This window comes from Panthera onca, chromosome A2 (genome assembly GCF_046562875.1).
Source record: "Panthera onca isolate mPanOnc1 chromosome A2, mPanOnc1 haplotype 2, whole genome shotgun sequence".
NCBI lineage: Eukaryota > Metazoa > Chordata > Mammalia > Carnivora > Felidae > Panthera > Panthera onca.
The window spans coordinates 120,659,759-120,686,211 of NC_138340.1; the positions used below are offsets into that span (position 1 = coordinate 120,659,759).

Here is a 26,453-nt window from a genome sequence, read left to right on the forward strand (position 1 = left end):
ACTTAAAAAAAAAATCTGTATATTTCCCCCTGGTGAAATTAATTTAGGCTTAAATACAGGGGGAAGGTACACACCTTGGGCTCACATCTCTTTCTCTCCCACACCTAAGCAATTCCTTATCCTGAAAGGGCACAGGCAGACCTGCTTCCAAGTCTTTTGTGAGGATCCTTCACCAAAGTCAGAGAACCTCTCTCTCTTGACACCCGGCTTTGTGTGGGCCTGATGACATATTTGGAACCTATCTCTTTGAAGGGCAACCTCAAAAGCCCAACGGACCCGTTAGTCACTGTCCGTGGCTGGGGTACTTAAGTGCACCTGGCTTGGGCTTCCTAGGGTGTTTTGAGGGTGTTCTAGGAAACACACCTCCTTGCAGGGCAGGGACCATCATCAGCTCCGGAGTAACAAAGGACAATTTGGAGCGGGGTGGAAGGAGCGCTCCACAGCCGCTCTGGCATCCCAGGCCCCTTTTTACCTAGCATCCGTGTCCTTAGTGACCTCGCCCTCGCCCTCCGTATCCCCCGCCCCGGCTGGCTTCGCCGCTCCCTAGCCTGGCCACGGACAGCGAGCCCCACCACCTTCTCCCCACTCCCGGTTGCCTCCAAACCGTGGAGTCAGCGCGGCGCATCGCAGCCGCGCTAGCTCCGCGCCCCCCGGTGGCCTCCCCAGCACCTTGGGGTCCCGCGCCCCGGTCCAACGCCCCCGCCCTGCAGTCCTCAGCCTCCTCCTCCAGCCCCAGTCGCAAGAGCTGTCAAGCCCGCGGCAGCCGAACCAGCCCCGGAGCTCCCGCGTCTCCTCTCCTTCCTTTGTGTGCGCGCGAGCGGAGTTGGGGCGGAGGGAGAAGGGGGAGGTCGCTCTGTCTGTCTGGCTCCTGCCGCCTTTGCCCGGGCTGCTCGAAGGGCCGCCGGGGAGGCGGGAGCCCAGGGGAGGGCGCAGGAGCTGGCAGGGCGCCCCCCGGCCGCCGGGGCGCGGTGGTCCCAGCCGCGCGCGAGCGTGCGCGGACCGCGGCTGGGGCTCCGCTGGAGGCGCGATTAGTCCGCTCGGGCCGCCCCTCGGATCTCCCTCCGCTCCTATCTACCCACCGACACCCAGAGAAGAGCGTGCAAAGGCGCCGAGAGGGACGGAAACCACAAATAAATAGCGGCGGCAGCAGCGCGTCATCTGGTGGAGCAGGAAGTGCAGGCAGAGTCCGGAGGCTGGTGCTTTCTGCGCGTCCCCAGGACTTTGCCATGGGCTGGGGGCCGCGAAGGCTGCGAGCGGCCGGGCGAGGGCAGCGGCGGCGGCGTCCGCACCGGGGCTGAGCCAGCAGCGACGCGCGGGGCGCGCGGAGATGGCAGCGTCCAGCAACTCCAGCCTGTCCGGCTCCTCGGTGTCCTCGGGTGAGTTTCAGCCCGTCGGACGCGGCTGCCGCGCTGGGTCTCTCGCCCCCCGCCCTGGGAGGGGTAGAGCCTACCTGTGGCCGTCCTGCCCCCTCTCTCGGAGTGAGGGCAGGCGTCCGGTGTGGCACTTGTTTGGTTTGCCGGCACCGCGGGCGCCCACAGCACCTCTGCGCCTGACATCTGACAGCGCAGAGGTGGGAGAGCGGTGGCGCCCTTAGTGTGCGAACGGGAGCCTTCTGGGGACTTGGGGAGCAGCAGGCGAGAAGCGAGACGAGCAGGGCAGGCTCGCACTTTCTGGCGCAGCTGGAATCTGGGCTAGCGGGGCGCGGGAGGTTTGGGTGACGCTGGGCGCCCCGGCTCGCCAGCGGCGCGGCGCCCGCCAGGCTGGTTGCCCAAACCCCAGGCTGAGAGAGAAAACCCTCGCTCCTCGCAGACTTGATTTTCTTTGTTTGTTTCAGAAATTAGCTCCGTGGAGACACAAGCTTGGGGCATGGTTTGAGATAGAAGTAATGAAGGGATTCTGTCTTTCTGGTCCTGATTGAAGCGAGTTAGAGGAAGGGAGGTCGAGCCCAACCTCTGCCAATTTGCCGGTTTACAAGTGTGTGTGTGTGCGTGTGTGTGTGTGTGTCTGTGATTTTCCTATGTGGCCTCTTGAACATTTTCTTATGATACTCTCTGTAATTTCACTTTCCAGGCATACATTTTGTTTTCAGGTGTGGCTGAGTAAAGGGAGGGCTCCTTTCAGCTTTTTTTATGGTTGATCAGCAGGTCTAATTGAAGAGGAAAAAAAAAAACTGCTAATGAATCTGAAAGAATAAGAATCAACAGAAACAGATCCTCTGGTTTCTGTGTATGACAGATTTCTAATCAGAATGATGCATTGGGTAGCATTCTTCTACCTCTCTGGTCATTGAAAACTTTAATGACAAACCCCAAAGGCATAGCTGATAAGACCTTCAGTGTAGGGTGCAGTATTGAGGGGTCCAGAAGGTCTGGAAATGCTAAGGAAAATATTCAGTATGTTAATATCGTATTAATTCCTATTGTGTGTCTTTTGTTACATTACTTAAAAATTAAACTCAGAGGAAGCAACACCTCGGTGGGGCCATTGAACAGCAAGCCGGTCATAAATTAACCATATCTGTGGGTGTGTAACTAATTTAACCATAAACGCAAGGTGAGTTTGACTACGGTGCGATTGTGATGTGGCACAAGGTGATCCCTTGAAAGCCATCTGTTATCTTTTTTGGCAGGTTTAGTTCCAGGGAAATGGCACTTCCTTTCTTCATCACTGCCAACTAATGAAAAGCACAGTGTTGTTAGGCATATGATATAGTTCAAGTTTCTGGTAGTAGCAGCCAATGGGGCAGAACAGTCATATCTTATTAAGAGCAGCAACAAGTTGACCGCCTGTGGTTTTAATTCTGAGAACTCAGCAAATGCTACGGCGTATTTTTAGTACCCCCAAACCACTGCTGCTGCTTTTCAATTCATTTTGGTTGACTAACATTGAATTTAAAATACAGTGATGTTGGCTTACGATTAGCAAGCATATGGTTATTCCTCTCAGAAACCCATCCACTAGGAAAGGAACGGGTGGGGGAGAGAGGAGGCAAGGGGAAAGAAGAAGAAGAGACAAGGAGGCAGTATTATCGCACGATTTACTGATGGCATAAGTTACAGATGTGTGGCACCTGGAAATTCAGCTGTTGGTGTAGCTGAAGAAACCTGATGAAGAAACTGAACTCAGCCTTAAGAAGGACACGTGGGTTTGAAGTCACACAGGAGCAGCTCTAGGTGGTGGTAATCGCCTTGCAGATTGGATGGAGATGCCTCTGATGGTTCTCCTTCCTGCTTTGGTTATCGCTTTTTTAAATCCCAATGGGAACTGGGAAATTCGGTGGACACCGAAATTCAAAAAGTGAGCATGGATATATTCTTTGATGTGGATCAACCAGGCCCATGAGCTTCGATGGCTTAGTACACCAGTTAGACACTTTGTCTTGAAAAATACCAGAAGCCCAAGTTCTCTTTTTAAGCACACTTAACCATCATGTGGCTCGTGAATAATTCAGATGGTGCAAGCAATTCACACCTGTGAGAGGTGTTGGGCGTTAAAGAATAGAGCCTGTTTGTGGTGGCAGCTGTGTTCTCCCAGGCAAAGGCCAGAGTCTGAGAAAATAGGGCACTCTATCCCTGTATTAATTTTCGCAGAGGGCCTACTAGGTGCCAGGAAGTACATTATAAGCCTTAGCCGCAAGGAGACTAAGTGAGGAAGGCCATTTTAGGATTCCCAATAGTGCTGAAGTTCTGGGATTATTGTTCTTGAGTTCTGGCTACACCACTGCCCAGCTGGGTAATTTGAGGTGAGTTACTCAACCTCTCCAAGCCTCAATTTCCTCGTCTGTAAGTAAGGCTAATGCTAATAACGGGACCTACGTATAGGAATGCTGTGTGGATTAAATGAGATAATGTGTGTATGGCGTTGAGCACAGAGTGTGGTACTTAGTAAGTGTTTGGGGTGAATACATTTTGCTCCTTTGAGGCATGAAATAGAAGGCACTTCATGGCTCAGACTTTAGGGGCAGAAGTAAGTCCAACACACGTAAAACTTGCCTCTTACATTGCATGTTAAATTTGATCTTGTGGTTCGAGGCCCATTAAATAAGCATTTATTAAGTGTATCTTAGGTTTCGGGCACCGTCCCAAGTGTTTGGAATAGAAAAATGAATCAAGGTCCTTTCCCTCACCGTCCAGAGGCAGAGATGGACAATACATAGTGATCTGTATTCCAGTTGGATAAAATGAATTATGTGGAGGAGAGTACAAGGAAGAGAGTGATTCCTTCAGCCTGCAGGGGTCAGTGGGGGTGACCTCTGAGTTGAGGCTCAAAGGGTGTGTGGGATTTTTTCCAGAGGGCACGGAGGGGGAAAGGCATTTCAGGAAGAGGGAAGAGCTTAGACAAAGTCCTGGAGATGGGGAAGTCCATGGCCTAATTTTTAGCTTCCTTTCTTAGGGCTAGTGATCCATTTTTGAGGTGGTATCTCTTCTCCTGACAGTTCCGCTTAAGACCCATAAGCAGCATCCTGCATGGAGGTGCTATGGCACTTACTCTTGCTGCTGATGTGGGGGGTTTTCTTTCTGTTCAAGTAGCAGTGGGTTTGATGGAACAGCTCTGGAAGCCTTAGGACGCGTTTGGGCAACTGAGCAGTAAAAAAGGAACTGTCGATTTTGTAGTGAATAGCATATGGAGAGGTGAACTCGAATAATAGGGGTTAAACCTCTCTTGGAGGAATAGATGTGGAAGATTTAGGCTTGGTTGTGTTTGCACAGGGAGTAAAGAGCTAATAACTTACTCACTAGTAAGTTCAAAGTTATCTGATTTTCCTGAGAATACGTTCTCACTTGCTGGTGTTGAACCCCAACACCCGAGTGTGCCATTTATCCTCCGTTATCAGCTGAGACACAACAAATGAAATAATCAGGTTAAAATTAATTTTTAAACACATTTTCCAAGAACTGTTCAGAAATTTTCTTCTGGAATATTCAATTATGTGTAGAAGAAATTGCTTTGCCTTTGTTTTAATGATAACTGCTAGTAATTAAATTTCACAATCACCTAGATTGCCAGGATGGTTTGATTACCTTTATTATTTTAAATGGAAAAAAAAGCCACTATCCCTATGCTTTTACTCTAGCCTGTGGTACTTGATTATATTCTGAAATAAACAATGGTTAATTTGCAAAACAGTTTTCTTAATAATCACGGGTTATATTTGCTTTTATAATTGAAATAAGAACTTTTTGCATTTTTAGTGATTTGATTGCCAAATGGTAATTTCACAGAGTTAAAAAAAAAAAAAACTGACATAAAGTAATAAATAAAGAAGCTCTGAGATGTTTTCCAGTAACTGAACAAGGTAAAAATTAAATATTAAAGGGACCCCTGGGATATGAAGTTGTTAAGATTTTGAGAACATAAACACACTGTATTATAGAAATGAAATCAACCCAGACTTCTGAAATTAAAATGCAGATGGGAAAAGGTAAAAGGCAGTATTTATGTGCAGCATCATTGAAACCTTAATTGGGCAAAGAGCATTCCTGAATGGATTGAAGGATTTATTCCTCCAGATTTTGTACAATAGTAATGTGGGCCACATAAATAATGTTATTTTCTGCTGTCACACTGGCTTGATCCTAGAAATGATAAATAGGAATTTTCATTACTCATTATTATTGGAGGGTCCGAACCAGTGACATATACAAATCTTTCATATCCCCAGATGCAGAAGGTAAAGCTGAACTATAATAATGCTGCTAAGACATATCCGTGTGATTACAAACTCCATGGATCCACTGCTACAAAACAGGGTATCTTTGTTGAAACAAGCCCTCTTTTGGATCCCTGAATGATTCAGAAATATCCTATTTTGTGCAAAAGAAATTTCCTTACCATTGCTTTAGTGAGATCTGCTGGTAATTTAATTTCACCATTACCTAGCGGGTCAGGAGGATTTGCTGATTTTTGTTATTTTAAATCCCCCCCCCCCAAAAAAAAATTGCAAATAAAAAATCACAAAGCTAAAACTAATGTCCTGAAAGAAATCATTCGCTTCCATGGGGAGTATTGTTCTTTGCTATTTTTCTGGCGACCTTCCCACACCTCATTTTAACTTGTCAGATTTTTTTCACTGTCCCTTTGTGGTGATCCGGACAAACCCAGTGATAGAGAATCTGAAAGGAAAGACTTTCTTAAGCGTGACCGCATGTTTGCTGGGTTTGACAAGGGCCCACGGATAGGTGTGCTTTTACTAAAACACCAGATCCCCCCTATTCCCACAAACCCGACGAAGTGTTTTGAAAGACCCTGCCATTCGCTCAACTTTTGGGAGATGCAAACCCCAGGTATTTTCTGAGGCCAGCCCGTGAGGGATTTAAGTGGACAGTGTGTTCTCTGAGCTGCGCCCCGGGGCTTGGCCCGGGTGTCAGTCCCGCTGAGGGCCGTCTGCTGCTCTGCGGGGTCTCCTGCTTTTGCACAATGGTCAAAATAACCGGACGTTAGGTTTGGACAATCTGTACATGAGTAGTGTCACGTGGGTGAGTTATGGAAAAGAGTTTTTTGCCAGAAGATCAAGATTCTTGCCAAGATCGTTAGAATTGGGGAAAGAGGAAGGGACCCAGGGATAGACGTATGATTAATAACACCCATCTATCACCCACCAATCATGTATGTTTTATGAATGTTGTCACATTTCATGGCTCCTGAAGTACGTCATTTAATTTTCACAATGAATGGCTTCCTTCCTTCCTTCCTTCCTTGCTCTCTTCTTTTTCCTTTTCTTACCTGGTGTTGTGTTGGTCAGTTTTCTATGCAGAATTTTTTTTTTCATAAATCCTGCCCTTGGTCAGCTCTACTGTTAATGGTTTCCAAATCCTCCCAGTACCTTCCTGCTGCTTCTTCCATTTGCTCCGTGAGGTTGGAAGCTGGTATTCTGTTTCTCACGTGGATTCTGGTCGGGCAGTCAAGACGGACGTCTGTCTGTCTGGTGCAGGCCGATTGGTGTAAGAGTACACATTCCTGTGTCTCAAAATTACTAGCAAAAGCAGAGGTGTATTTAAAGTCTTCATGGCTAGAGGAAAATCCAGTTAGGAATGTGCCGGTCCCATAGGCAGTCTGCTCTGACACAGGACCCATGTGTCTGTTTGCTGGGATCTGAGCTTGAAGACCTGGCCTGTGTTCATTGCCAAGTCGTGATAAAACTTTTCAGCTCTGTACCCACGGAGGGTCATTCACCAGCTGCTTGGGCGAACAGGCTGCTTTTCCCCTCATTTGTTATTAATCGAACACCTTTGTGGGGGCCGATCTTCGAATATGGTCTTTACAGTATGGTCTAATTACAGCCTTGCCTTGCTTCAATAGTTTGGCCTGTCAAAGTCACCCAACCTCAGCCCGATAAAGTGTTATTTTAAATCATCCAATGTCTGCGTTCCCGTGGACATTCTCTAATAAAGGTGTTCGGTGAATAGCCTTATTTAAAATGTAATCCCTTCAGGTCAGAGGTTACATTGATGAGATTTCTGGAGTTGAGACATTGTCTACACATTGTACGATCACTCCTTGCCTTGGTGGGCCTGCTGGAGAGAACAGTTTTTCAGGAGGAGAGGCTAGATGCTGCTTGCCTGGCGGAATCCCCTAGATCTGGATAAACAGTCTGCTTCCTTGAGCTGGCAAGAATTTTCACATTCTGAAATGCATCTTCATTAGATGTTGCAGGAAGAGCCTTAAACTCAGAAGATCTGGACACTGAAACTTTTTTTATAAAAAGTTTATTTATTTTGAGAGAGAGAATGCAAGTGAGCCATCAGCAGAGGGTCAGGGACAGAGAGGGAGAGAGAGAATCCCAAGCAGGCTCCACACTGTCAGCCCAGAGCCCGATGTGGGGCTGGAACTCACGAGCCATGAGATCATGGTCTGAGCCGAAATCAAGAGTCAGATGCTTAACTGAGCCACCGAGGTGCCCCTGGACACTGAGACCTTTAACCAAGCCATTTAAACCCTTGGCCAGGATACCTAAACCCTTAACTAAGGCTCTTAAACCCTTGGTCAGAGGCTTTAAGCCCTTAACCAACACCCTTAAACCATTAACCAGGACCCTTGAGCCCTTAACCAAAGTTCCTAAACCCTTAATGTAGTCACTTAAGCCAGGTAGTTAACCAAGCCCTACAACTAGCTAGCTATGTGACCTTTGGTGAAATTAGCTTCTCTGAGCCTTAAATACCTCTCTCTGCAAATTACAGCTGTGGCAGCCTGTTTCAAGGAATAGATGTGAGCATTAATAGGGTGAGGGAAGCATTGTCTCCCACAGATGGGGCTATCATACTTGCTCAGTAGATGTCAACGCCCCTCCTTCCTTTTCTCCCACCCTTAATATCTTGGGGCTTTAGTTCTCTGATCTTTAAACCGGAAAGCATGCTATCTGATGAATTTATCCCACAGGATTGTCATTCCTGAAGTACCGTTTGGGGGAAATGCTTAGTAAATTATAAAAGCAACAATTCTGAATGGTTGCCCTGTGTCACTCTGTTTACATGCAATCCTCAGAGTATTCTCTGAGGTAGACAGAGTATCCCCTTTTTGCAAACAAAGAGGTTACGGTCAGACAGGGCACAGGGCTGGGGTTCAAGGTTGCCATGATAGAGCCAAGTGTACTTAATTTCAAAGATCCTGTTTTTTTTCCTCTTGAAATGTACGCTGTTGGTTTTTGTCTCTGTGTGTTTAAAAGTGTCTGATATTAAGGTTTAAGGCTGAAATGCATGCTCATTGTTAACAGAGAACATACAGTAACACAGTTGTGCTTCATTCTGTTGTCCTCGGTAGTTATCCAGACCCACATCCAGCCTGACCAAAGCTTATTCTCACTGGTGTTAGGGACTGGGAGGTGTTACCAAGGTACCTAGGGGATTGGATTTAAGGATATCTGTACTTAAGAATGGTCTCCCAGAGTGAAGGGGATATAGGTGTTCAGTGCGCTATTCTTGCCACCTTTCTAAGGTTTGAAAATTTTCCAAATGAAAGAAAAAAGACAGAGCGGGGGTAGGGGAAGAATAGTACTACTGAGTAATTAAGTACTAAGTACTAAGAATAGTACTGCTTTGCATCCAGTTGATTTCTTCATTGGAGCTCTAAAAACATTCCATTTTGTGTGAGCTTTTCAAGTCTTGTGGTCACCTCATGAACCTCCCAGATTCTGCATCTTCAGGGGGAAGGATTCGTATTTCTTTTAAGCGAAAAAGTAAGGGAACTGAAATTACAGAAGGCATTCAGGTAGACGGTGTGGAACATTTCCTACCTGAGAATGTTTTCTTTTTTTTTTTTTGGTTTCATTTTGTTTTTTTTTCCCCCCTCTGGAGCTGGTTTAACCTCACGTTGCATTGTTGGTTTCAAGTGAGGAGGGAGCCTGCAGGTTGTTGAGCAGATTCCAGAATTACTGAAGAGAATCGGGGTCTGAGGAGTTCCGGGAACTGTCCAGGGCTGCTCAGCAGGTTGATAGTGGAGCTAGAACTGGAACTGACCTCTAGGACCCACATTCCCAGAACATTCATCCTCCATCCCCACTTGCTGACTGATCCTAAGGCGTAGCATTATCCTAAGAGATTTTCTTACAACTGTTTTTTTTTTTTTTAGGGGGGGCCGGGGGTTGGCTTCATTGAGGCTGTTCTGTTTAATTATTTGATATTTTCAAAACAGAAGTTATAAAGTGCTTTGTATTTTATTTTATTTTTTATTTATTAAAAAAAATTTTTTTAACATTTATTTATTTTTGAGACAGAGAGAGACAGAGCATGAATGGGGGAGGGTCAGAGAGAGGGAGACACAGAATCCGAAACAGGCTCCAGGCGGTCAGCATAGAGCCTGACGTGGGGCTCGAACTCACGGACTGCAAGATCGTGACCTGAGCCGAAGTCGGGCTGCTTAACCAACTGAGGCACCCAGGTGCCCCAAGTGCTTTGTATTTTATTTTATTTTATTAAAAAAATTTTTTTTTTTTAACGTTTATTTATTTTTGGGACAGAGAGAGACAGAGCATGGACTGGGGAGGGGCAGAGAGAGAGGGAGACACAGAATCCGAAGCAGGCTCCAGGCTCTGAGCCGTCAGCCCAGAGCCTGACGCGGGGCTCGAACTCATGGACCGTGAGATTGTGACCTGAGCTGAATTCAGATGCTTAACCGACTGAGCCCCCCCAGGCGCCCCAGTGTTTTGTATTTTAAATGAGGCTTAAGTCTCAAGACAATTGTGCCTTGAGCACAACTTAAGCACAGACTTAAGCGACCTAGCGTCTGCCCTGACTATATATAGCTGTGCTGTCCAATATGGTAATCACTAGCCACATGTAGCTGTTTCAATTTAAATTGATGTAAATTCAGTTCCTCAGTTGCATGAGCCACATTTCAGGTGCTCAGTAGCACATGTGGTTAGTGGCTACCATATTAGACCACGCAGAAATACAACGTTCCCATCGTTCTGTGGAAGATTCTATTGGGCAGCCCTGGAAGAAGGTGGTTCTAAGACAGGGATATTACTGATGTAAAATTAACAAGCTAAGGATAGGAAATGGTCTCCCATTCCTGTATTTGCTCTGTGTGCTACTTGGGTTATATTTCACTAACTTTGCAAATTAGCTTTTCTTTTAAAGTAATTTTTTCATAACTTTGAGGGGGAACAATGAAATGACAGCCAGAGGATGATGTTGGGGAGAGTAGTTAAAATATTTATAAACTCTTCTAGTCTTGCAAGCTTTTTAAAAAATGGTCTGCAGTTTCCCTAATGACAACTCCGTTTCTTAAAAAAAAAAAAAAAAAAAAAAAAAAAAATCCTACAGTGAGTTATAATTTCACCCTCAACGAGGAAAAAAAAAACGCCCATGATCAGAAGTAGATTGGATCTTATAATTGTAAATCTTCCAAAACATCATAAGGAAAATAGGAAAATTGTGAATGTGTGGACTGAGGTTGCTAGGGGCATATCCAAGCCATGCTATTTAAAGGAGATTTTCTACCAAGTTGGCCATCAGCAAACCATTTGCCTAGAAGTATTTTACTTCTGCAGAAGGCCCACATATGGGGCAAAGCAAATGGACTGGTTTTTAGAAAATAAAGTTAGCTTTTGGAATTTTCGGCACATTTAATTGGAAGAAAACGTGTGCCAAGAAGATGCAAGAACATGGCAGTTGCTAAGAAAAGGAAGCTGCCCTCCTCCTTGAACTTCTGTTGCCGTCTTCAAGTGCATCAAGGAAATGGAAAGGTAGATGGTGTGTTTAAAGGGTCAAACAACCGTCAAGAAATAGTTCAAGGCCATTGGATTCAAACATGATAGCCAGAGGACTATGGCATGTATGGCTTGGTCCTTATTGACATAACTCAGATCATAAATTTAGGGCGGTGTGAATCAAAGAATCACTTGATCACTGCCTGCAATTCTTTTCTCATCAGAGTCCTGGTACCTGGATTTCATCTTATCCTCTGCACCCTTGGGACTGGCTGAACACTGTGTTCTTCAAGGAAACAAAACCTGGCATTCTTTATTCATTTCACATATTTGCATACTAACAATATAAAGTAATTTTTCTTAAGTAATTTTGCTTCTAAGAAATACACTCAGGCGATCAGTGTTTGAGACAACAAGGAACCAGGCAGAAGGGAGTAGGGCTTTACTGGTAAATCTTCTGTAGCAAATACTCGAACGTGCGGCTACCACACTGACCTATCACAGTCTCAAGGCTGAGCTGTGCACTGCCTTATACGGTAGCCCCACGGGCTGTTTAGGTCTCGAAATGTGGCTAGCGTGACTGGAGCTGCGCTGCAAGGGCAAAATACCCAGCAGAGTTTGAAGACTTAGTAGAAACCAAACAGGACAAGAAGTGTCTCACGAACAACCTTGCTGTATGGCGTATACATTGAAATGATAACATTTTGTGGATATGAAGTTTAAAAAAAAAAGGTATTTTGAAGATCGCTTTCACCTGTTCATTTAAACATGTTTGATGTGGCTCTAGACTATTTAAAACTGGAGGCACAGCTCATGTCATACTTGGATCGCCACTGGCCTGGATGGCTCCAGTGAGAATCCACTACACAAAACCTGCTGATTCACTACTCCATGGCTCCCATAGTTGGAGCCCTGTGCACTCTCTAAGCCAGAAAGGTACCCTCCCTTCCCTGAGGCCCCGGTCAGCCCCCATTCTCAGGTCCCTGTTCTGTTTTAGTGCCAGGCCTTGAGATATGTCCTTCCTTGTCTGGGTCTGTACAGAGATTTTGAAATGAAATAATACAGAGAGGAACAGAGTGGAACACCATCAGATTCTTACTGATACAGATTTTGTGCCTTGTTCTATGCTGGACTATAGCTCTAGACTTCGCATATTTACTTGTTAGAATTCTGTGCATCCCTCTTTCCGAAGAAAGCTTGCAGTGCTAGGAAGTTGGGAAGAGAAGCCGAGAGAACATGGGACACATTTTTCTCCCAACGTATGTAGAAAATTCTCCTGTGATCATGTTCTCCAGGGGCTCCTTGCCATGAATATGTATATGTGTATAAAACACGTCCGTGTGTGATATATGTCTGTAGGCATGTATATATGTCTGTGCGTGTGTGTTTGTGGGTATATGTATATACGGAAAGCAGAAGTGGATTAGGTTTCAAAAAGTTATTTCCATGCAAATATATATTATATAAGTTAATATCAAGGGAAAGGCAAAGTCAAGCCTAGCGTTACTTTTAGTAATGAAAATATTCACTTGGGATTATGCTAATGATGTGTAGATATTAATACACATAATTCGGCTTCCTAATGTTGATTTAAGTTGCTCATTCAAATTCACTTTATTACAGAAAAATTAGCCATTTGTTTTATAGTGTTTGTCCCTGCAGACAGTGAAACCGTTAAGCCATGTTTAGTGGGTAAATAACACTATTTTGCTGACTTTCATATGCAGAGAGAGCATTATCCTGTCTCCCACAGGAAGTGTCCTGTGAGTTATTACTTTCTGGCTGGGGACCTGGTTAGTTCAAGCCAGGTGTCCTCTCTGTTATCGCCCTGGTGATCAAGGTCCAAGGTTGAGGTACTGTCAGTGATCAGGGCACAGAAGTTTTTTCTTTTATGTGACGTTAATATGCCTAAGGCTTGAACTTTATCCACACGAGTGCCCTGTGCTTGTTTTAAGCAGCCAAACTAACCCACATGCCTTTTTCTTTTTTTCCAAACATGAATTCTTCCTCAGCGAAAAAAAAGCAATTGACAGGGACTTTGTAAACTTTCTTGCAATAATATCAGATTAAGATTAGGAACATAACCACAGCAAATCCTAGGCAATCACAATCGGAAGACATGATTTGGAATTAGACAATGCAGTTTGTCGTAAGAATATAATAATTGCCATAGTACTTATTTGGTTCCTCATTCTAACCCCAGTAATAGCTCTAAGGGTCTTCTGTAAAGATGCTCAGCAGCTTTTCAAGGAAGAGATGCCCTGCAGACATCTTACTTTTCACAAATAGCTGAGTGTAAATCTGTCACTCTGGAATTCATATAGACATGTTTCTGAGAGCATATGTAGTTTCAGCTTGTGGTCCCTCCTTATAGTAACGAGTTCCACCCATTTTCCACCCCTAGAGTGGACTGCTATTTCTTTTTATTGCTTTAAATGTAACTCTCTGAAACTTATTTCTAACATCCAACCTCGGGTTTTATAAATAAGTGTGGGTTCATTTGAACCCTGGACTTCAAGAATGGTGTTGTGTATGGGGGCGCCTGGGTGGCTCAGGCAGTTAAATGTCCGACTTTGGCTCAGGTCATGATCTCGCGGTTCGTGGGTTTGAGCCCTGCTTTGGGCTCTGTGCTGACAGCTCAGAGCCTGGAGCCTGCTTCAGATTCTGTGTCTCCCTCGCTCTCTGCCCCTCCCCCACTCACACTCTGTCTCTCTCTCTCTCAAAAACTAAATAAACATTAAAAAAAAAAAAAGGATGGTGTTGTGTGACAAGCGTTGGAAAGCTGGGGAGCTGGCCCAAACACCAGCACCAACTGGCTGTGTTAAATTTGGACCCCTCTGAATTTTCTCATCCATAAAATGGGCTAATAATACTTGTGAAAATCAAGTGGGATAGTGTCTGTGAAAGAAATGTGAACATTGAAAACTTGGGAACAACACATAAAAACCTCTGGTCTCATGAAGTTCCATTCTTGTAGAGATGCTCTGTTGGTTCCTTTTCTGGGTGATCGATGATCACTCAGAGTTCATAATTGTCTACTGTAACTTGAAAAATCTCCTCTAAATATATCACCTTGCTCTTCACCAGCCTTTCAAAGCCTTGAAGTGTAAGCCTATCAGTTTAGAATCTCCCTATTCGGCGCAGGATTCCACTAGGCATCCCACTTTCCCATAAACATTTTAAATTAGCCCAGACAAATCTCTCACCCAAAGAGACACCACTGTTTATACTTTCTGATCGAGAGGAGTGTCTCTTTTTGAAATTAAATTTGGTGTAATATTCAATCTATGCAAATACATCCCTGCAACAGACATGTAAGTTATAAAGCACAGCAAGAGAACTCTCGTAAGAGAGTCAGTCACTCAGTCTGGGAACATCACCTACTCTGGCATCTTCCTGGGAACTCTTCTCTTTTCTCCCTTCCCTCCCCCTGCCTCCCCCCCACCATCTTCTTTCACTCCCTTCCTCCAAAAGTAACCACTATGAATTTCCTGTTTACTGTTACCTTGGTTTCCCTTCTTTCTTCAAATAATTTTGTCACATCACCAAAAACCCATGCTTCCCAGACAGATGTTTCTGTCTGTTCTGGTCACTGCCAGTCTTCAGTACCTGGAACAGTGTCTTGCATGCAGGAGGCACTCAATAATTGTTGAGTAAATGAATATGTCTATATCCCAAGCACTCCATCATAGGAATGCTGCAGTAGCCCCTCCTTTATCTTTTGTATGTAAATCAGCTCTGTGAGGACCCCATCACTGGTTCACATTAGCCACATGCCTTTAATGACTTTTAGAAAGTTAGGGTTTCTTGTAAAAACTTGTAATGTGGAATATTTGCACTTAGGTGCAATAGAAGACTCCCAGCAAAATCACATGGACTTTTCTGAACCGAGACTGCTCCTCAAACCTGATGTGTAGTTCACAACTACTTTTCGGGAGTAAATAGTGAACCACTCAAAGAATATAAGCAGCAAAGCTAGAGCTCAATGGGGAGAGCTACAGAAAAGATTTTAGAAAGTGATATAGTGCACGTGCCACAGCAGTAGCAAACCTTGAAAACAGTATGTGAAAGAAGCCAGTTACAAAAGCCCACATATTGTATGATTCCACCTGTATGAAATGTCCAGAACAGGCAAATCATAGAGACAGAAAGTAGATAAATAATTTCCTAAGGCGGGGTGGCCTGGGGGGAAATTGGAGTGATTGCTAATGGGCCTGGGGTTTCTTTGGGGGATGATGAAATTGTCTGTGGTAAGGGCTGCACATGTTTGTTAATAGACTCAAAGTCACCAAACAGTATACTTTTAAACAGGTGAATTGCAGGGTATGTGAATTATACTCAATAAAACTGTTACTTAGAAGAAGCAAAAAAAAAAAAAAAAAAAAAAGGGCAGAGTAGGGCTGAGAAGGTGAAAAGTTTGTAACGTTAGCAGACGGGGTGGCGGGGTGGGATCAAGTCCTACAGATCAAGTCCTTCCTGGATGGATACTCATAATCACATAGGAGACATTCATTCCATATTCACTGATCGCAACACGTGGGGGTGTGTTCATATCCTCTTCCCATTTTTATTTCCAGAGTTGTCTTTTTCTGACAGCCCCCGACCTCCTTAGAAGGTGTTCTCTGTGGTTGTTGGTTCCTGGGGTCAGCTCAGCCTGCACTCCACAATGCCTCCTTCCCCAGTGCCCCCCAAAGGCTGCGGTATCCTCTCCTTCTGGCTGAGGAATGAGGGCCAACAGCAGGTCTCCTCTGCTGATGCTGGACAAAGCAATTAGTGCATTTCTCATGACTAGTTAATTAGATTTTTGTGCAGCTTTTCAAGCCCCGGGCACAACTCTTACACCCTCAAAGCAGAACATGAGTCATCTGGGAACCAAGATTCCTACCGTGTAACCTTGGTACTGCTGAGTTGACTAGTCCTGTGATGCGTCTGCGGCTGCCTCCAGATGCCCCCGCTGGATGGATGCGTGTGTATCATCTGTGGGCTCTTTTGTTGTTAATAATCAAAGAACGGGCACGCTTTGATCATGTCGGATCACAGCATTGTACTGTAAATACTTTGTTAGAAAGACTAGAATATTACACGGGTACAGTTGTCTCAGATGTTAGTAGTGTTTGCTTTAACCCTGAACAAGCAAAGAAGCATGCATTTGATCAGATTTGATCCACGATAGGAACACTTCAAATATGACGTTTTTCAGAACCACATATAGTTCATGATAATAAATCTAATCCATATGAATTTTAAAAATACCTGCTGCTTTTCAGTGGCAGATTGTTGCAAAGGTCCCTTTCCTCTCCCCTCAAGGTCAGTGACTCGTGGGATAAGGTATACTTTCTGCTGGTTGGAGGAAGATCGGGCTCTGGTGGGGAGCTTTTGGAGCGTCTTTGGGGACCAGAGTCCCCGGGGCAGCCACTTTCACGGGCAGGCTGCAATCTTCAATGGCCCTCGGGAGTTTATAGCAAGGCTGGCGCCACTTCAAACTGTTCATGGCTTATCCTTCTTACTCCTCATGGGACGACAGAGATGGGCACCTATTCATGGGAGTTTAATGGCAAAGCAAGTACTAAAACATCCTCTTCGGGTCTCGTTCAGAGTGTTTTTCTGGCAGTCGGAGGAGGAAGTGGGCATATGCACTACAGTGGATTTGCTGTTCTGCGTCCTCCCTCGGGGACATCCGGTTGCCTTGGGTTCCCTACAACAACACTCGAAGGCAAGGTATTGTGCCAGGTGTTGGCCTCTGCACCTGCTCTCACATTTCACCCCAGGGACGGATCTGACACCTTGACCCTCCTACAGCGCTCCTGCTTTCTCCGTGGTTTTGCTTTCTGCGGTTTCACTTCCCTGTGGTCAAACAGGCTCCGGTAGCAAACGCTCCTCTTTCTGATGAATCGGCAGGTCAATAGCAGCCTAACTCGAGCTGCTCACAGAGCCCAGGTCATTCACCAGGTCTCGTCACGTGGGCATGTCCTCGGCTCACATGATCCCAGGAGAAAGGGTGCGCACGGTGCAGTATTTTGAGACGGAGATCGTATTTACATAACTTTTATTACAGCATACTGTTAACAGTTTTCTGTTTCATTATTAGTTACTGTTTTGAATCTCGTACCGTGCCCAGCTTACAAACTGAACTTTATCGTAAGTGTGTGTGTGTACAGACAAAACTAATATATATATATATGTATATATAGGGTTCAGTACTATCTGTGGATTTAGGCACCCCTGAGGGTCTCAGAAGACGCCCTCCCCACCCCACCCCCGCTCCATAGATAAGGCAGGGACCACTGTGCTCGCTAATGTCACAGGCCAAAGTTTCCTTAACAAAAGCTGCTGTTTATGGAGCTTTTCTGGTGCTGACACCAAAATGCCTAACACATTCACACCTCCTCACTTCCTCTTTAGAACGCGTCAGGGTGTAATTATTGTCTGGGTTAGGATGTTTCTGCTGCAAATACAGAAAACCCTGAAGGAGGTGAGAGATAGGGGAACCAAACCACTGTGGCTGTCAGCTTCTCTGCAGTCTCTTGGCGGAGGACCTTTGTCCTCATCACGGTCTGTGGGTCCAAGACCTGCGTCGGGCTCCGTGGTGAGAGCATGGGGCCTGCTTGAGATTCTCTCTCTCCCTCTCTCTCTGCCCCTCCTCCTCCCTCAAAATAAATAAATACTAAAAAAAAAAAAAAAAAAAAAAAAAAAAAAAAAAAAGAGTAAAGGAGTACAGGTTTCCCCCACTATCTGGAACTAGAGTCCCTATGAAAGCTTTTGTAAGCAAAATGACGCAAAGCAAAGAGGCATTTACCATTCATTTATATGGAAAAATTTGTGAGCATTCCCAGACCCCCAGAATAACCTCTTTTTGATTTCTCTGCTACCTTAGGACACATCTTGCTAGTGGTTGTCCAAAATAAATCACGGTAAAACACAGATGCTCACAGACACGGTTCAAAGCTATGTGGTCAGATGCTGGGACGCTGGGTGTAGTTTTGGGGAAGGAACTCGGTGGGACCACTCTCGCTGTTGGGGGTCTGCTCTGCCTTTGTAACTGCTCACTACAAAACTAATGCTGAATGCTATCTTTGCTTTTCAGTTTTTTTTTTTTTTTCAAACTGCACAAAACCTTTTTGGATTTCTTTTGGTTAGTGGAAATGTAGGTTAATGTAGGTCTTTTGTAAAAGTGAAATGGCATCATGCAAACTTTTGAGCGGCAGGGGATATCTGTAGTCTCCTGCTGCTGGCTGTGTGAAAAGTGAGAGAACCTTTTTCAGAAGCTCCCCTTCCCCCCAGCAGACTTCCCCTTGTCTCCTGGGTCACAGGCTTGTCACATGCTCATCTGCAAGGCAGTCACTGGCAAGGAGACTAGGATTTCCATGTTGCATAGTGTCCAGTCATAAGCTCCTTCCTGGAATGGGGGTGGGGCCAGCCTCTTCTAAAGGGGTGAGGACACCTGAACAGAACGGGGTTCTGTGAAGGAGGACAGAGGAATCTAGAGTGTCGGGCACAGCAACGTCACCAATGTCCTCAGCCCTTGGAATCTTTAAGGCCATCACAGAAATACTGAGAGTTCTAAGAAAACTGGCCTTTACCATTCAAAGGACTCATTATAGTCTAGTTGAGAACCAAACAGTTGGTGATCTTATTTAGTCTGTACTAATATTCACTTTGGGACCAAGATGTTTCTGCTTCCCTTCCAAATTAAAGTGACCAAACAGCTTTTACTGATGCTTTGCCTTTACTTGTTAGTGCCGTATGGATTGAAACACTTTGTGTTATGGTTATGGAAAAATACAGAGTTGATTCTGGATAGATTCTTTAGCTCTGATGAAAAGTTGGACCGTAAGGATTGAAGGTTTTGATTCTTGAGACTGACTTTAACTTCCCTGGGCCTGGTGTAAGTTGAAATTGTTTTATTAGAAATTCAGGGAATAATAGTAGATAATTCAACCACTCCTGGTTGCTATGGCAAGGAATTTTTAAAGCTTTGATTTATGAGAAATGGTGATCATTAGCAGCTCTTTGTTTTTAAAACAGAGAGCCCTGCAAACTGTCAAGTCTTGAGTGGAATAGATGATTGGCACCTAGTTGGAGAAAGAATCTGAGGTTATTTCCGAAGAAAAAAGAACAGGTGGAAGGATTTTGGAGAGCAGGTTTCCATTTTCCATTAAAAAATTTTTTTAATGTTTATTTTTGAGAGGGGGAGAGAGAGAGAGAGAGAGAGAGAGAGAGCAAGCGAGCACAAGTGGGGGAGGAGCAGAGAGAGGGGTAGACACAGAATCTGAAGCAGGTTCCAGGCTCTGAGCTGTTAGCACAGAGCCTGATATGGAGCATGAACCCACAAGCCAACCCACAAGCCATGGGATCATGACCTGAGCCCAAGTCATACGCCCAACTGACTGAGCCACCCAGGCGCCCCTCCCATTTTTCATTTTTATGGCAGGCCAAAGTGTGTAAAGATCATCGGACAAGGAGTCATATGACCCAGGTCTGTGCCAGTTCTGTCTCAGCATTTGCTTTTCGTGTGGCCTGGGGCAAATTACGTTATCATTTTGTAACGTTCTGATGCTCATCTGTAGAATTATTAGGTTGGACCAGATCATCTTGAGGGTCTTGAAAATTTTGTGATATTCTGACTCTGCCTATCTCTTCTTGTCAATTTATAGTGCGTTGGCGGTATCCCCAAGGGAACAAGCCTCCCACCCCATACACATACTTTACATAGCAATTACCATTGACATCATTGGTCCCGGGCACCCAGGGTGTAAGACATCACAACCATTGGGTGTCTGTGCTGCACTCACGTTTCAACCCTCACTCTGCTGCATAAGCCCAGAGATCTTCCAAGTGTGCTCCAGGGCAGTATTATCCAAGCCTTTTGGAATGCAACTCACACTAAGAAGTACATGTTATATCACAAGTCAGCACATACACACACATACCATGCGCGCGCGCGCGCGCACACACACACACACACACACACACACACACACATAATTTAATGTGTATTTATTGAGTATTTACTGTTAGAGATGTTACTGCAATGGACAAAAAAGACAAAAAACCCTGATCCTCATGAAGTTTCTAAATACAGAGAGAGAGAATAAGCAAAAGAAACTATATGTAATCTATGAAATATGTGTATCATTGTTTTGTGTATTTATAATGTAGATGAATACTAGTTTGTATAGTATATTAGGAGGTGATAAGTTCTATGGAGAAAAATAAAGCAGGAAGGGAGATAGGAGATACTGGGGTAGGGGTGGGGTGGGGTCTGATATTAAACTATGCGGCCAGGGACGGCCTTGCTGAAAAGCTGACATTTGATGGCGAGGGAGCCAGCGTGCAGATATCTGGAGGAAGAACATTCCAGATAGAGGGTAATTACAGATGTCTGGCTGCAAGACAGACTGGTGTGTTCCAGGAACAGAAATAAGTTCAGTGGGGCTGGGGTGAATATGAGGTAAATAGAACTGGGCAGAAATGGGTGGGCAGATCATGGTGGGCCTTGTAGGCCATGTTAAGGACATCGGCTTTTGCACTGGGTGAGGTAGGTTGTCCCTGTAGGGTTCTAGCAGAGTGACATTGACTTGGGTTTTAACAGAACCACTCTGGCTACTATAGTGAGAATAGATTAAACACAAACACTGGGTGTGTGTGTGCACGCGCGAACACACACACACACACACACACACACACACACGCAGAGACAAAAGCTCCACACACAGGGCTTACCCCTTCCTGTGATGTGCTCTCCTATCTGCCTTTCTATTGCATTTCAATTGATTCATCTAAAAACTGGTCAGGGCCCACAAATTGATTTCAGAATCCGCTAGAGGGGGGGCAACTGGCAACTTGAAAAGCAGATTATAAATTGGCCTAGAACCCCAAAGATGTAGTAGATTAAGTCTTTTTGCTGAAGGCATGGTTGTGGGATACATGACACCCTGTCTCCATATTATTAAAGATTCATATTTAATAATAGTTTTCAAGGCACTTTTGTTCATTTTTTAACTTACACCGAAGAGCACTATTTTGTTGAATGATCACTTAAAAGTTTCATCTTTTCCTGCAACTCGTGTATTAAATAACTTTGTATATAGAACATTTCAAATGTATTTAAAGAGAAAAGTACAACACACCCTGTGTCCCCAGACTCCAACAATCAACAGTTTATGGCCTGGGGTCATCTAAGCATCACCTGCATCATTTGGATCATATTGAGGCAAATCTCAGGGCCAAGGTCACTTCATCTGTAAATAATTTCAGTTGGTATCTTAAAAGATGAGGACTCCTTTTTTAAAAAATATGCCGCGTTACTATTATCTTGCACACGCACACACACTGGCCATAATTCTGCCTTCTAGTGTTATCACCAGCGCCCGGGTTCAGTATTCTGAGGCGGGAAATACAAGTGACTTTAATGAAAGGAAGCTGTGGTCATGCTTCCTCGCCGATGATTCTGAAGATGGTGTTTCTAGACACTGCCAAAGCTTCTGTTTAAGAAACACTTTCTTTCAAAAATGAGTCCGTTTGAGCCTATTTCCCTTTTGTACTTTCACTTCTACTTAAATATGGCCTTTTCTGTGCCTCTTGACTAATCGACGGTAAGCAGTTTGCGAGAAGGTCTTGGTCTCCCGACTTTGTCCTGCCCAGTGGCTGAACACGGTTCCTGGCCCAACAGCCCTCACGCTTTTGTCAATGTTTGACTTCCTTCCTAAATGCTGCTTGGAGTAACCTCTCCTCCACCCTCTGGCCCATCACTCCTTTGGCCGTATGTTGCAAAGCCTGACTTTTTTCGGAAGCCTCATCTTTACCAGGGTGGAGAGCTTTCTGGATCGGCACTGACGTGTTGACTGGAGCTTTCAGTGGTCTCTTCTGTTCCCTGAGTTTGCTATCCTCAATCAGCAGGGCGTGGCATTCGTCTTCCTGTGGTATCTGCCCTAATCTCCACCAATTAACTGACCAGAGACCAGTTTGATGTGGCCTATATTCCTAAAAACATTGTCATTTCTGAATATGTGTAACCGGCATAATTTTGGATGGAGGTAAGGAAATATTTTTATGTTTGAGTATATGGTGTATACTAATCCTATGTTCAGTATCCCTTTTCACCTAATTAATTACCCAAATGTTTTCTCTCTAAAATTGGTAGGGATAGGTGGCACGTTCCGAGTCTTAATCTTCTCATCCTTGTTTTCCCCTTCCTTTTTCCATTCTCTTTTCAATGAAAATGGAGTGCATTATTTGGTGTCAGCCACCATGAATGGCTCTGGTGACATAGAGGGATAAGAAATAGCCTCCTTGTAACTTCTTATTCAGAGTGGGCTCCCAGTGAATTGTCACACCATAAAGGCGGGGATCCTTAGGTCACCGGGTACTCAGCAGAGGGCACCTTCTGGGCGCACATCACACCTTCTTAACATTTTTGGATGAATAACTGCATGAATGGAAACATGGACTTCACCACAAGGAGTTTACAGTCCCAGGTGTGGTAGTGAATGGGGACTTTGTGGAACTTTATAGAACTTGTAAAGTCATTCTCAGTTATAATTATTCATAGTTCAAAACACTTTCCTTAAGTTGCTACCCGTCTTGACCACGGTCCTCTGAGTGTTTTGTACTCTCTTAAAGATGCCAGAAGGTTCTGCCTGCGGATCCTTATAAACAGTGGCACCTGTCTGGCCTCTAGACTGGAAACAAGCCTGTGAGGGGAAGCTGTCCCCTGCACTCGCTGTCTACCTCTCCTGTATGTGCAGTTCTGCCAGACGGGGCCCTCCCAGTTGCTTATTCTCTCCGGGTCTGCAAACGTCACAGTCTTGGGAGGCCTCCCGGATGTCCTGATTAAGGGTCTTGCTTAGCCTGGAGGCAGGCGTGTAGTTGTAAACTTTTTACCACGAGGAAAGCATTTTTAAAACCAGCACACGAGCCTAAGTCTGTTTCCCAAGGCTTTTTCGTGTGAGTTACAATTTTTTGTTTGTGCTCTGCTCGGAGGTATTTACTACTGGTTAAACAGAAATTAAAAATTCTTGTTGCTATGTCACTCCAAGGATTTGCTGTGGTGAAAATTAATGTCTTCAGTGTGTGTGTGTGTGTGTGTTTGAATGTCTGTGTTTATGCATGTGCCGAGTGTGTTGGTGCATAGCTGTATGCATGTACATGTGTGCGTCTGTGTCTGTCTGGGTTTGTGTGTGTGTCAGCATATGTGTGCATCTTTGTGGGATGTGGGACGTATATGTGTGTGTGTGTTTGTGTCCTAAGGCAGATTTAATTTCCAGGGGAAAGAAAACTTTCAGAAGACCATAATCTGTGGGGCAAGTTTTTAGCTACTATCTTTTCTTTTGGTTTCAAATTATTTACTCTTCTTCTTTAAGTGACTGATTCTGAATATGAAAGTTCTTCTAGAGATTGGAAATGATATCATTTAACATTTTAATGGTTATATATAATTAATCTTATTATGTAAACCAATTATTTTTAACCCCCAGATGGAGTATATAATGCAGCCTATGTGTAATTCTCCAGGTATGATGAATGACAAGTCATAGGATCAAAATTTCAGAGAAGCAGCTACTTTGGGGGGCTGGAACATTTTTTTTAATAGACGTTTTAGTTGCTGAAAGAGTCCTTGTAGATTTCCCTCAAAATTAAAAAAGCAAGAGGAAGAGGAAATTACAATTAATAGTCTTAAAATTCCAATTAATCTCTCAAATAGTGATTAATTTCCAGAGACACGGAAACTCTGCAGTGTATCTGAGAGAAAGGAAAAGACAATTAGGATTGGGGAAATTGGCAGGACACTCGGGTAGGTGGAAATCCCATCAGGATTGAAGATTGCACCAGCACTGAGATAATTGACAAGGTGGGAAGCCTGCCAAAGCCGTGTCTCTTGCTGGTTCTCCTTAATGGAACAAATGTGCCCATTTTGAAGCCCACTGACCGTGTTTCCTAAAACCGTCTATTGTCTCTTCATGGAAATCCTCAAGTAAGATCTGGTATCCAATGAGAGTGCTTTCTTTGTCACCTTTTCACTCATTATTTGGCTGAGATTTTGTCCTCTGCCCTTTAAATTTCTGAGACTACTGGTGTAACTTGGGAATCACAAGGACCAAGTGATGCATCAACTTTTTCCTCTATGAAGGAAAACTTGCAAATTTTGGGGGTGCAAGTTATTGAGGGCAGGAGAAATTGGAACAGAGGGATAATTGGCTTGTTCTCATAGAGCTGGCTCTACTTATAAAAATAATACTGATTTTAACATGCAAATGCGAAGTTCGAATTATTGAGTAGGTTCAGTTTTAAATCCTTTGGAACCTAGTTGTATGTACCTCCGGGTTTAATTACATGTTAATGAAGATGATGTTAAGTTTTTACAGTAGCATGGCTTTGATCTGCTCTTTCTGCCCAGTCTACTAACAGTCCTCACTGGGTGGGAGGGGAACACCCTTCAGAGAACCAAAAACGTACCTCACGGTCCCTTGAGCTTCTAAACATATGCAGCACTTTACAGAAATAATGGGAGTAAACTCACCATTTGCGGTCAGCTGGAAAACTTAACTTTCAGAGAGATCTGACCAGCTACAGTGACCTAGAAAACTAAATAAGCACTTTGGAAAATCTGGTTTGTATGTATAATTATTTTTATATTATCTCAGGCTGTGCCTTGCAAAGAGCAAACCACAGTAGTTATCTGACCTATTGCTTTACCCTTGCCTTTTCTCCAACACGGTAATTATGTAAGACTTAGCATGTTTTTCACTAAGTATATGTATAGGGGACATTCCTTAGCTCCAGTAGCCCTCTGTCTGGAGGCTACTCAAGCACTCTGCAGCACCCTCTCAGTCTGAATGGGAAAGAAACCTTAAACCAGGACCGGTGGCGACATTTAGGGACAGGGAGGACCGCTGGGAAAATGAAAGCATTTGGCGCTATTAGCTGCCTTGAAGGTTGTGATGTGGCAGATATTTTTAATTAAAATGGAAAATTAATCTTCAACATGAAAGGGTCCTAACAATGCTTTTCATTTGAATATAAATATTTAGTTGGGATATAGGTAACAGGATGTCTGTAAGGCCCTAAGGTCTTTTGGGTTGACTGTTTTTAGTCCAGGTTCTTCCTCTAGTAACTTAGAGCAAACACGAATGATTTCCTTTAGATTGTATGCATGCTTCTAAGGATATCTGAATAAAAGATACATTTCTGATAATTTGCCATCTCAGCTTCGTCCCTTGGGCAGCAGGCTGGAATGCAAGGACCTAACGTGAATGTGAATTAATGTGTATGTGCAAGAAGGGATGTATCTCTTCCTGGATTTAAGGAACTGGCAGGAAAGCAGTTTCGTCAGGATACCTTGGATGGTTTATTATCCTGATTAGCTAGCATTGCAATTAGAAGGCACTTCACTTTTGTTTAAAACACGAAAGTGACTGGTGGAGTTCAGATATCAATAAAACAAGGCCTAGCCTATAACTTTAGCCCTCTTTATCTCACATTTGAAAAAAAGGCAGTTCAAGCAGAACAATGAATTGGAATTAATTACAAAGCTAGAAAGGGCCCTGGGCCCCTTTTTTTTTTCATCTTATTTGGATTGTGACATCCCCTTCCACCTCCCCCCGCTCCCCCCATCCTTCACCACTGCCACACGGCTGCACCTCTGTTCTCAGCTCCTGACTTGGCTCCTTTTTCTTTTTTTAAGTGTGCACCACAGTCCTAAGTGCTAGAGAGTGTAAGTCATGCTTAGGAAAGGTAGGCATGAGGACTGGTGGGGTTACATAATATCTGTATTCAAAGGTCATATCCCCAGAACCTTTAAAGGATCAGAGACTGATTCAGTGGTTCTTAATCCTGATTCGCTGGAATTGGTTTTGGAAAAAACAGTGGCCTAGACCACATTCAAGACCTAAAGCATTAGACGGAATCTCCTAGAGGTAAGGCTGAGTGATACTCCTGTGCAGCTAAGGTAACGAAACACTCAGTGTTTCCCCAACGTAGTGAACCCATGAGTCACCTAGAGCGTTGAACCGTCCAAGGATGGTCCTTGATGCCTGTACCCCGTGGACGTTGGTTAGAATTGCAGAATCTCAGGCCTACCCCATACCTACTGAATCCGAATCCAAGTTTTAACAAGATCCCCAAATACTTTGTGTGTACTTTAAGAAACATTTACTAAAAGCCATGACATAAATGAGAGGGAAATAGGATAAAAAAAAACACCAGTGATTAGGACAGGTGATTAGGATCAAGTGAGGAAAAACATATCCATGCAATGAAATTTTGCTACCTTAAATGAAGTCTGGGAAGAGTTTTTGACAACTTAGGA

General features: G+C 44.2%; 1 protein-coding gene across 1 annotated transcript in view; it reads left to right on the top strand.

Moving 5' to 3' along the window:
- Positions 1-774: 774 nt before the first annotated feature.
- CHN2 (chimerin 2) overlaps positions 775-26,453 on the top strand; it is a 299,494-nt gene continuing 273,815 nt past the window's right edge. The window contains exon 1 of the mRNA XM_060632800.3: positions 775-1,376. Coding sequence (XP_060488783.1) covers positions 1,328-1,376 — 49 coding nt within the window. The 5' untranslated portion in view covers positions 775-1,327. The remainder of the gene's footprint in view (positions 1,377-26,453) is intronic.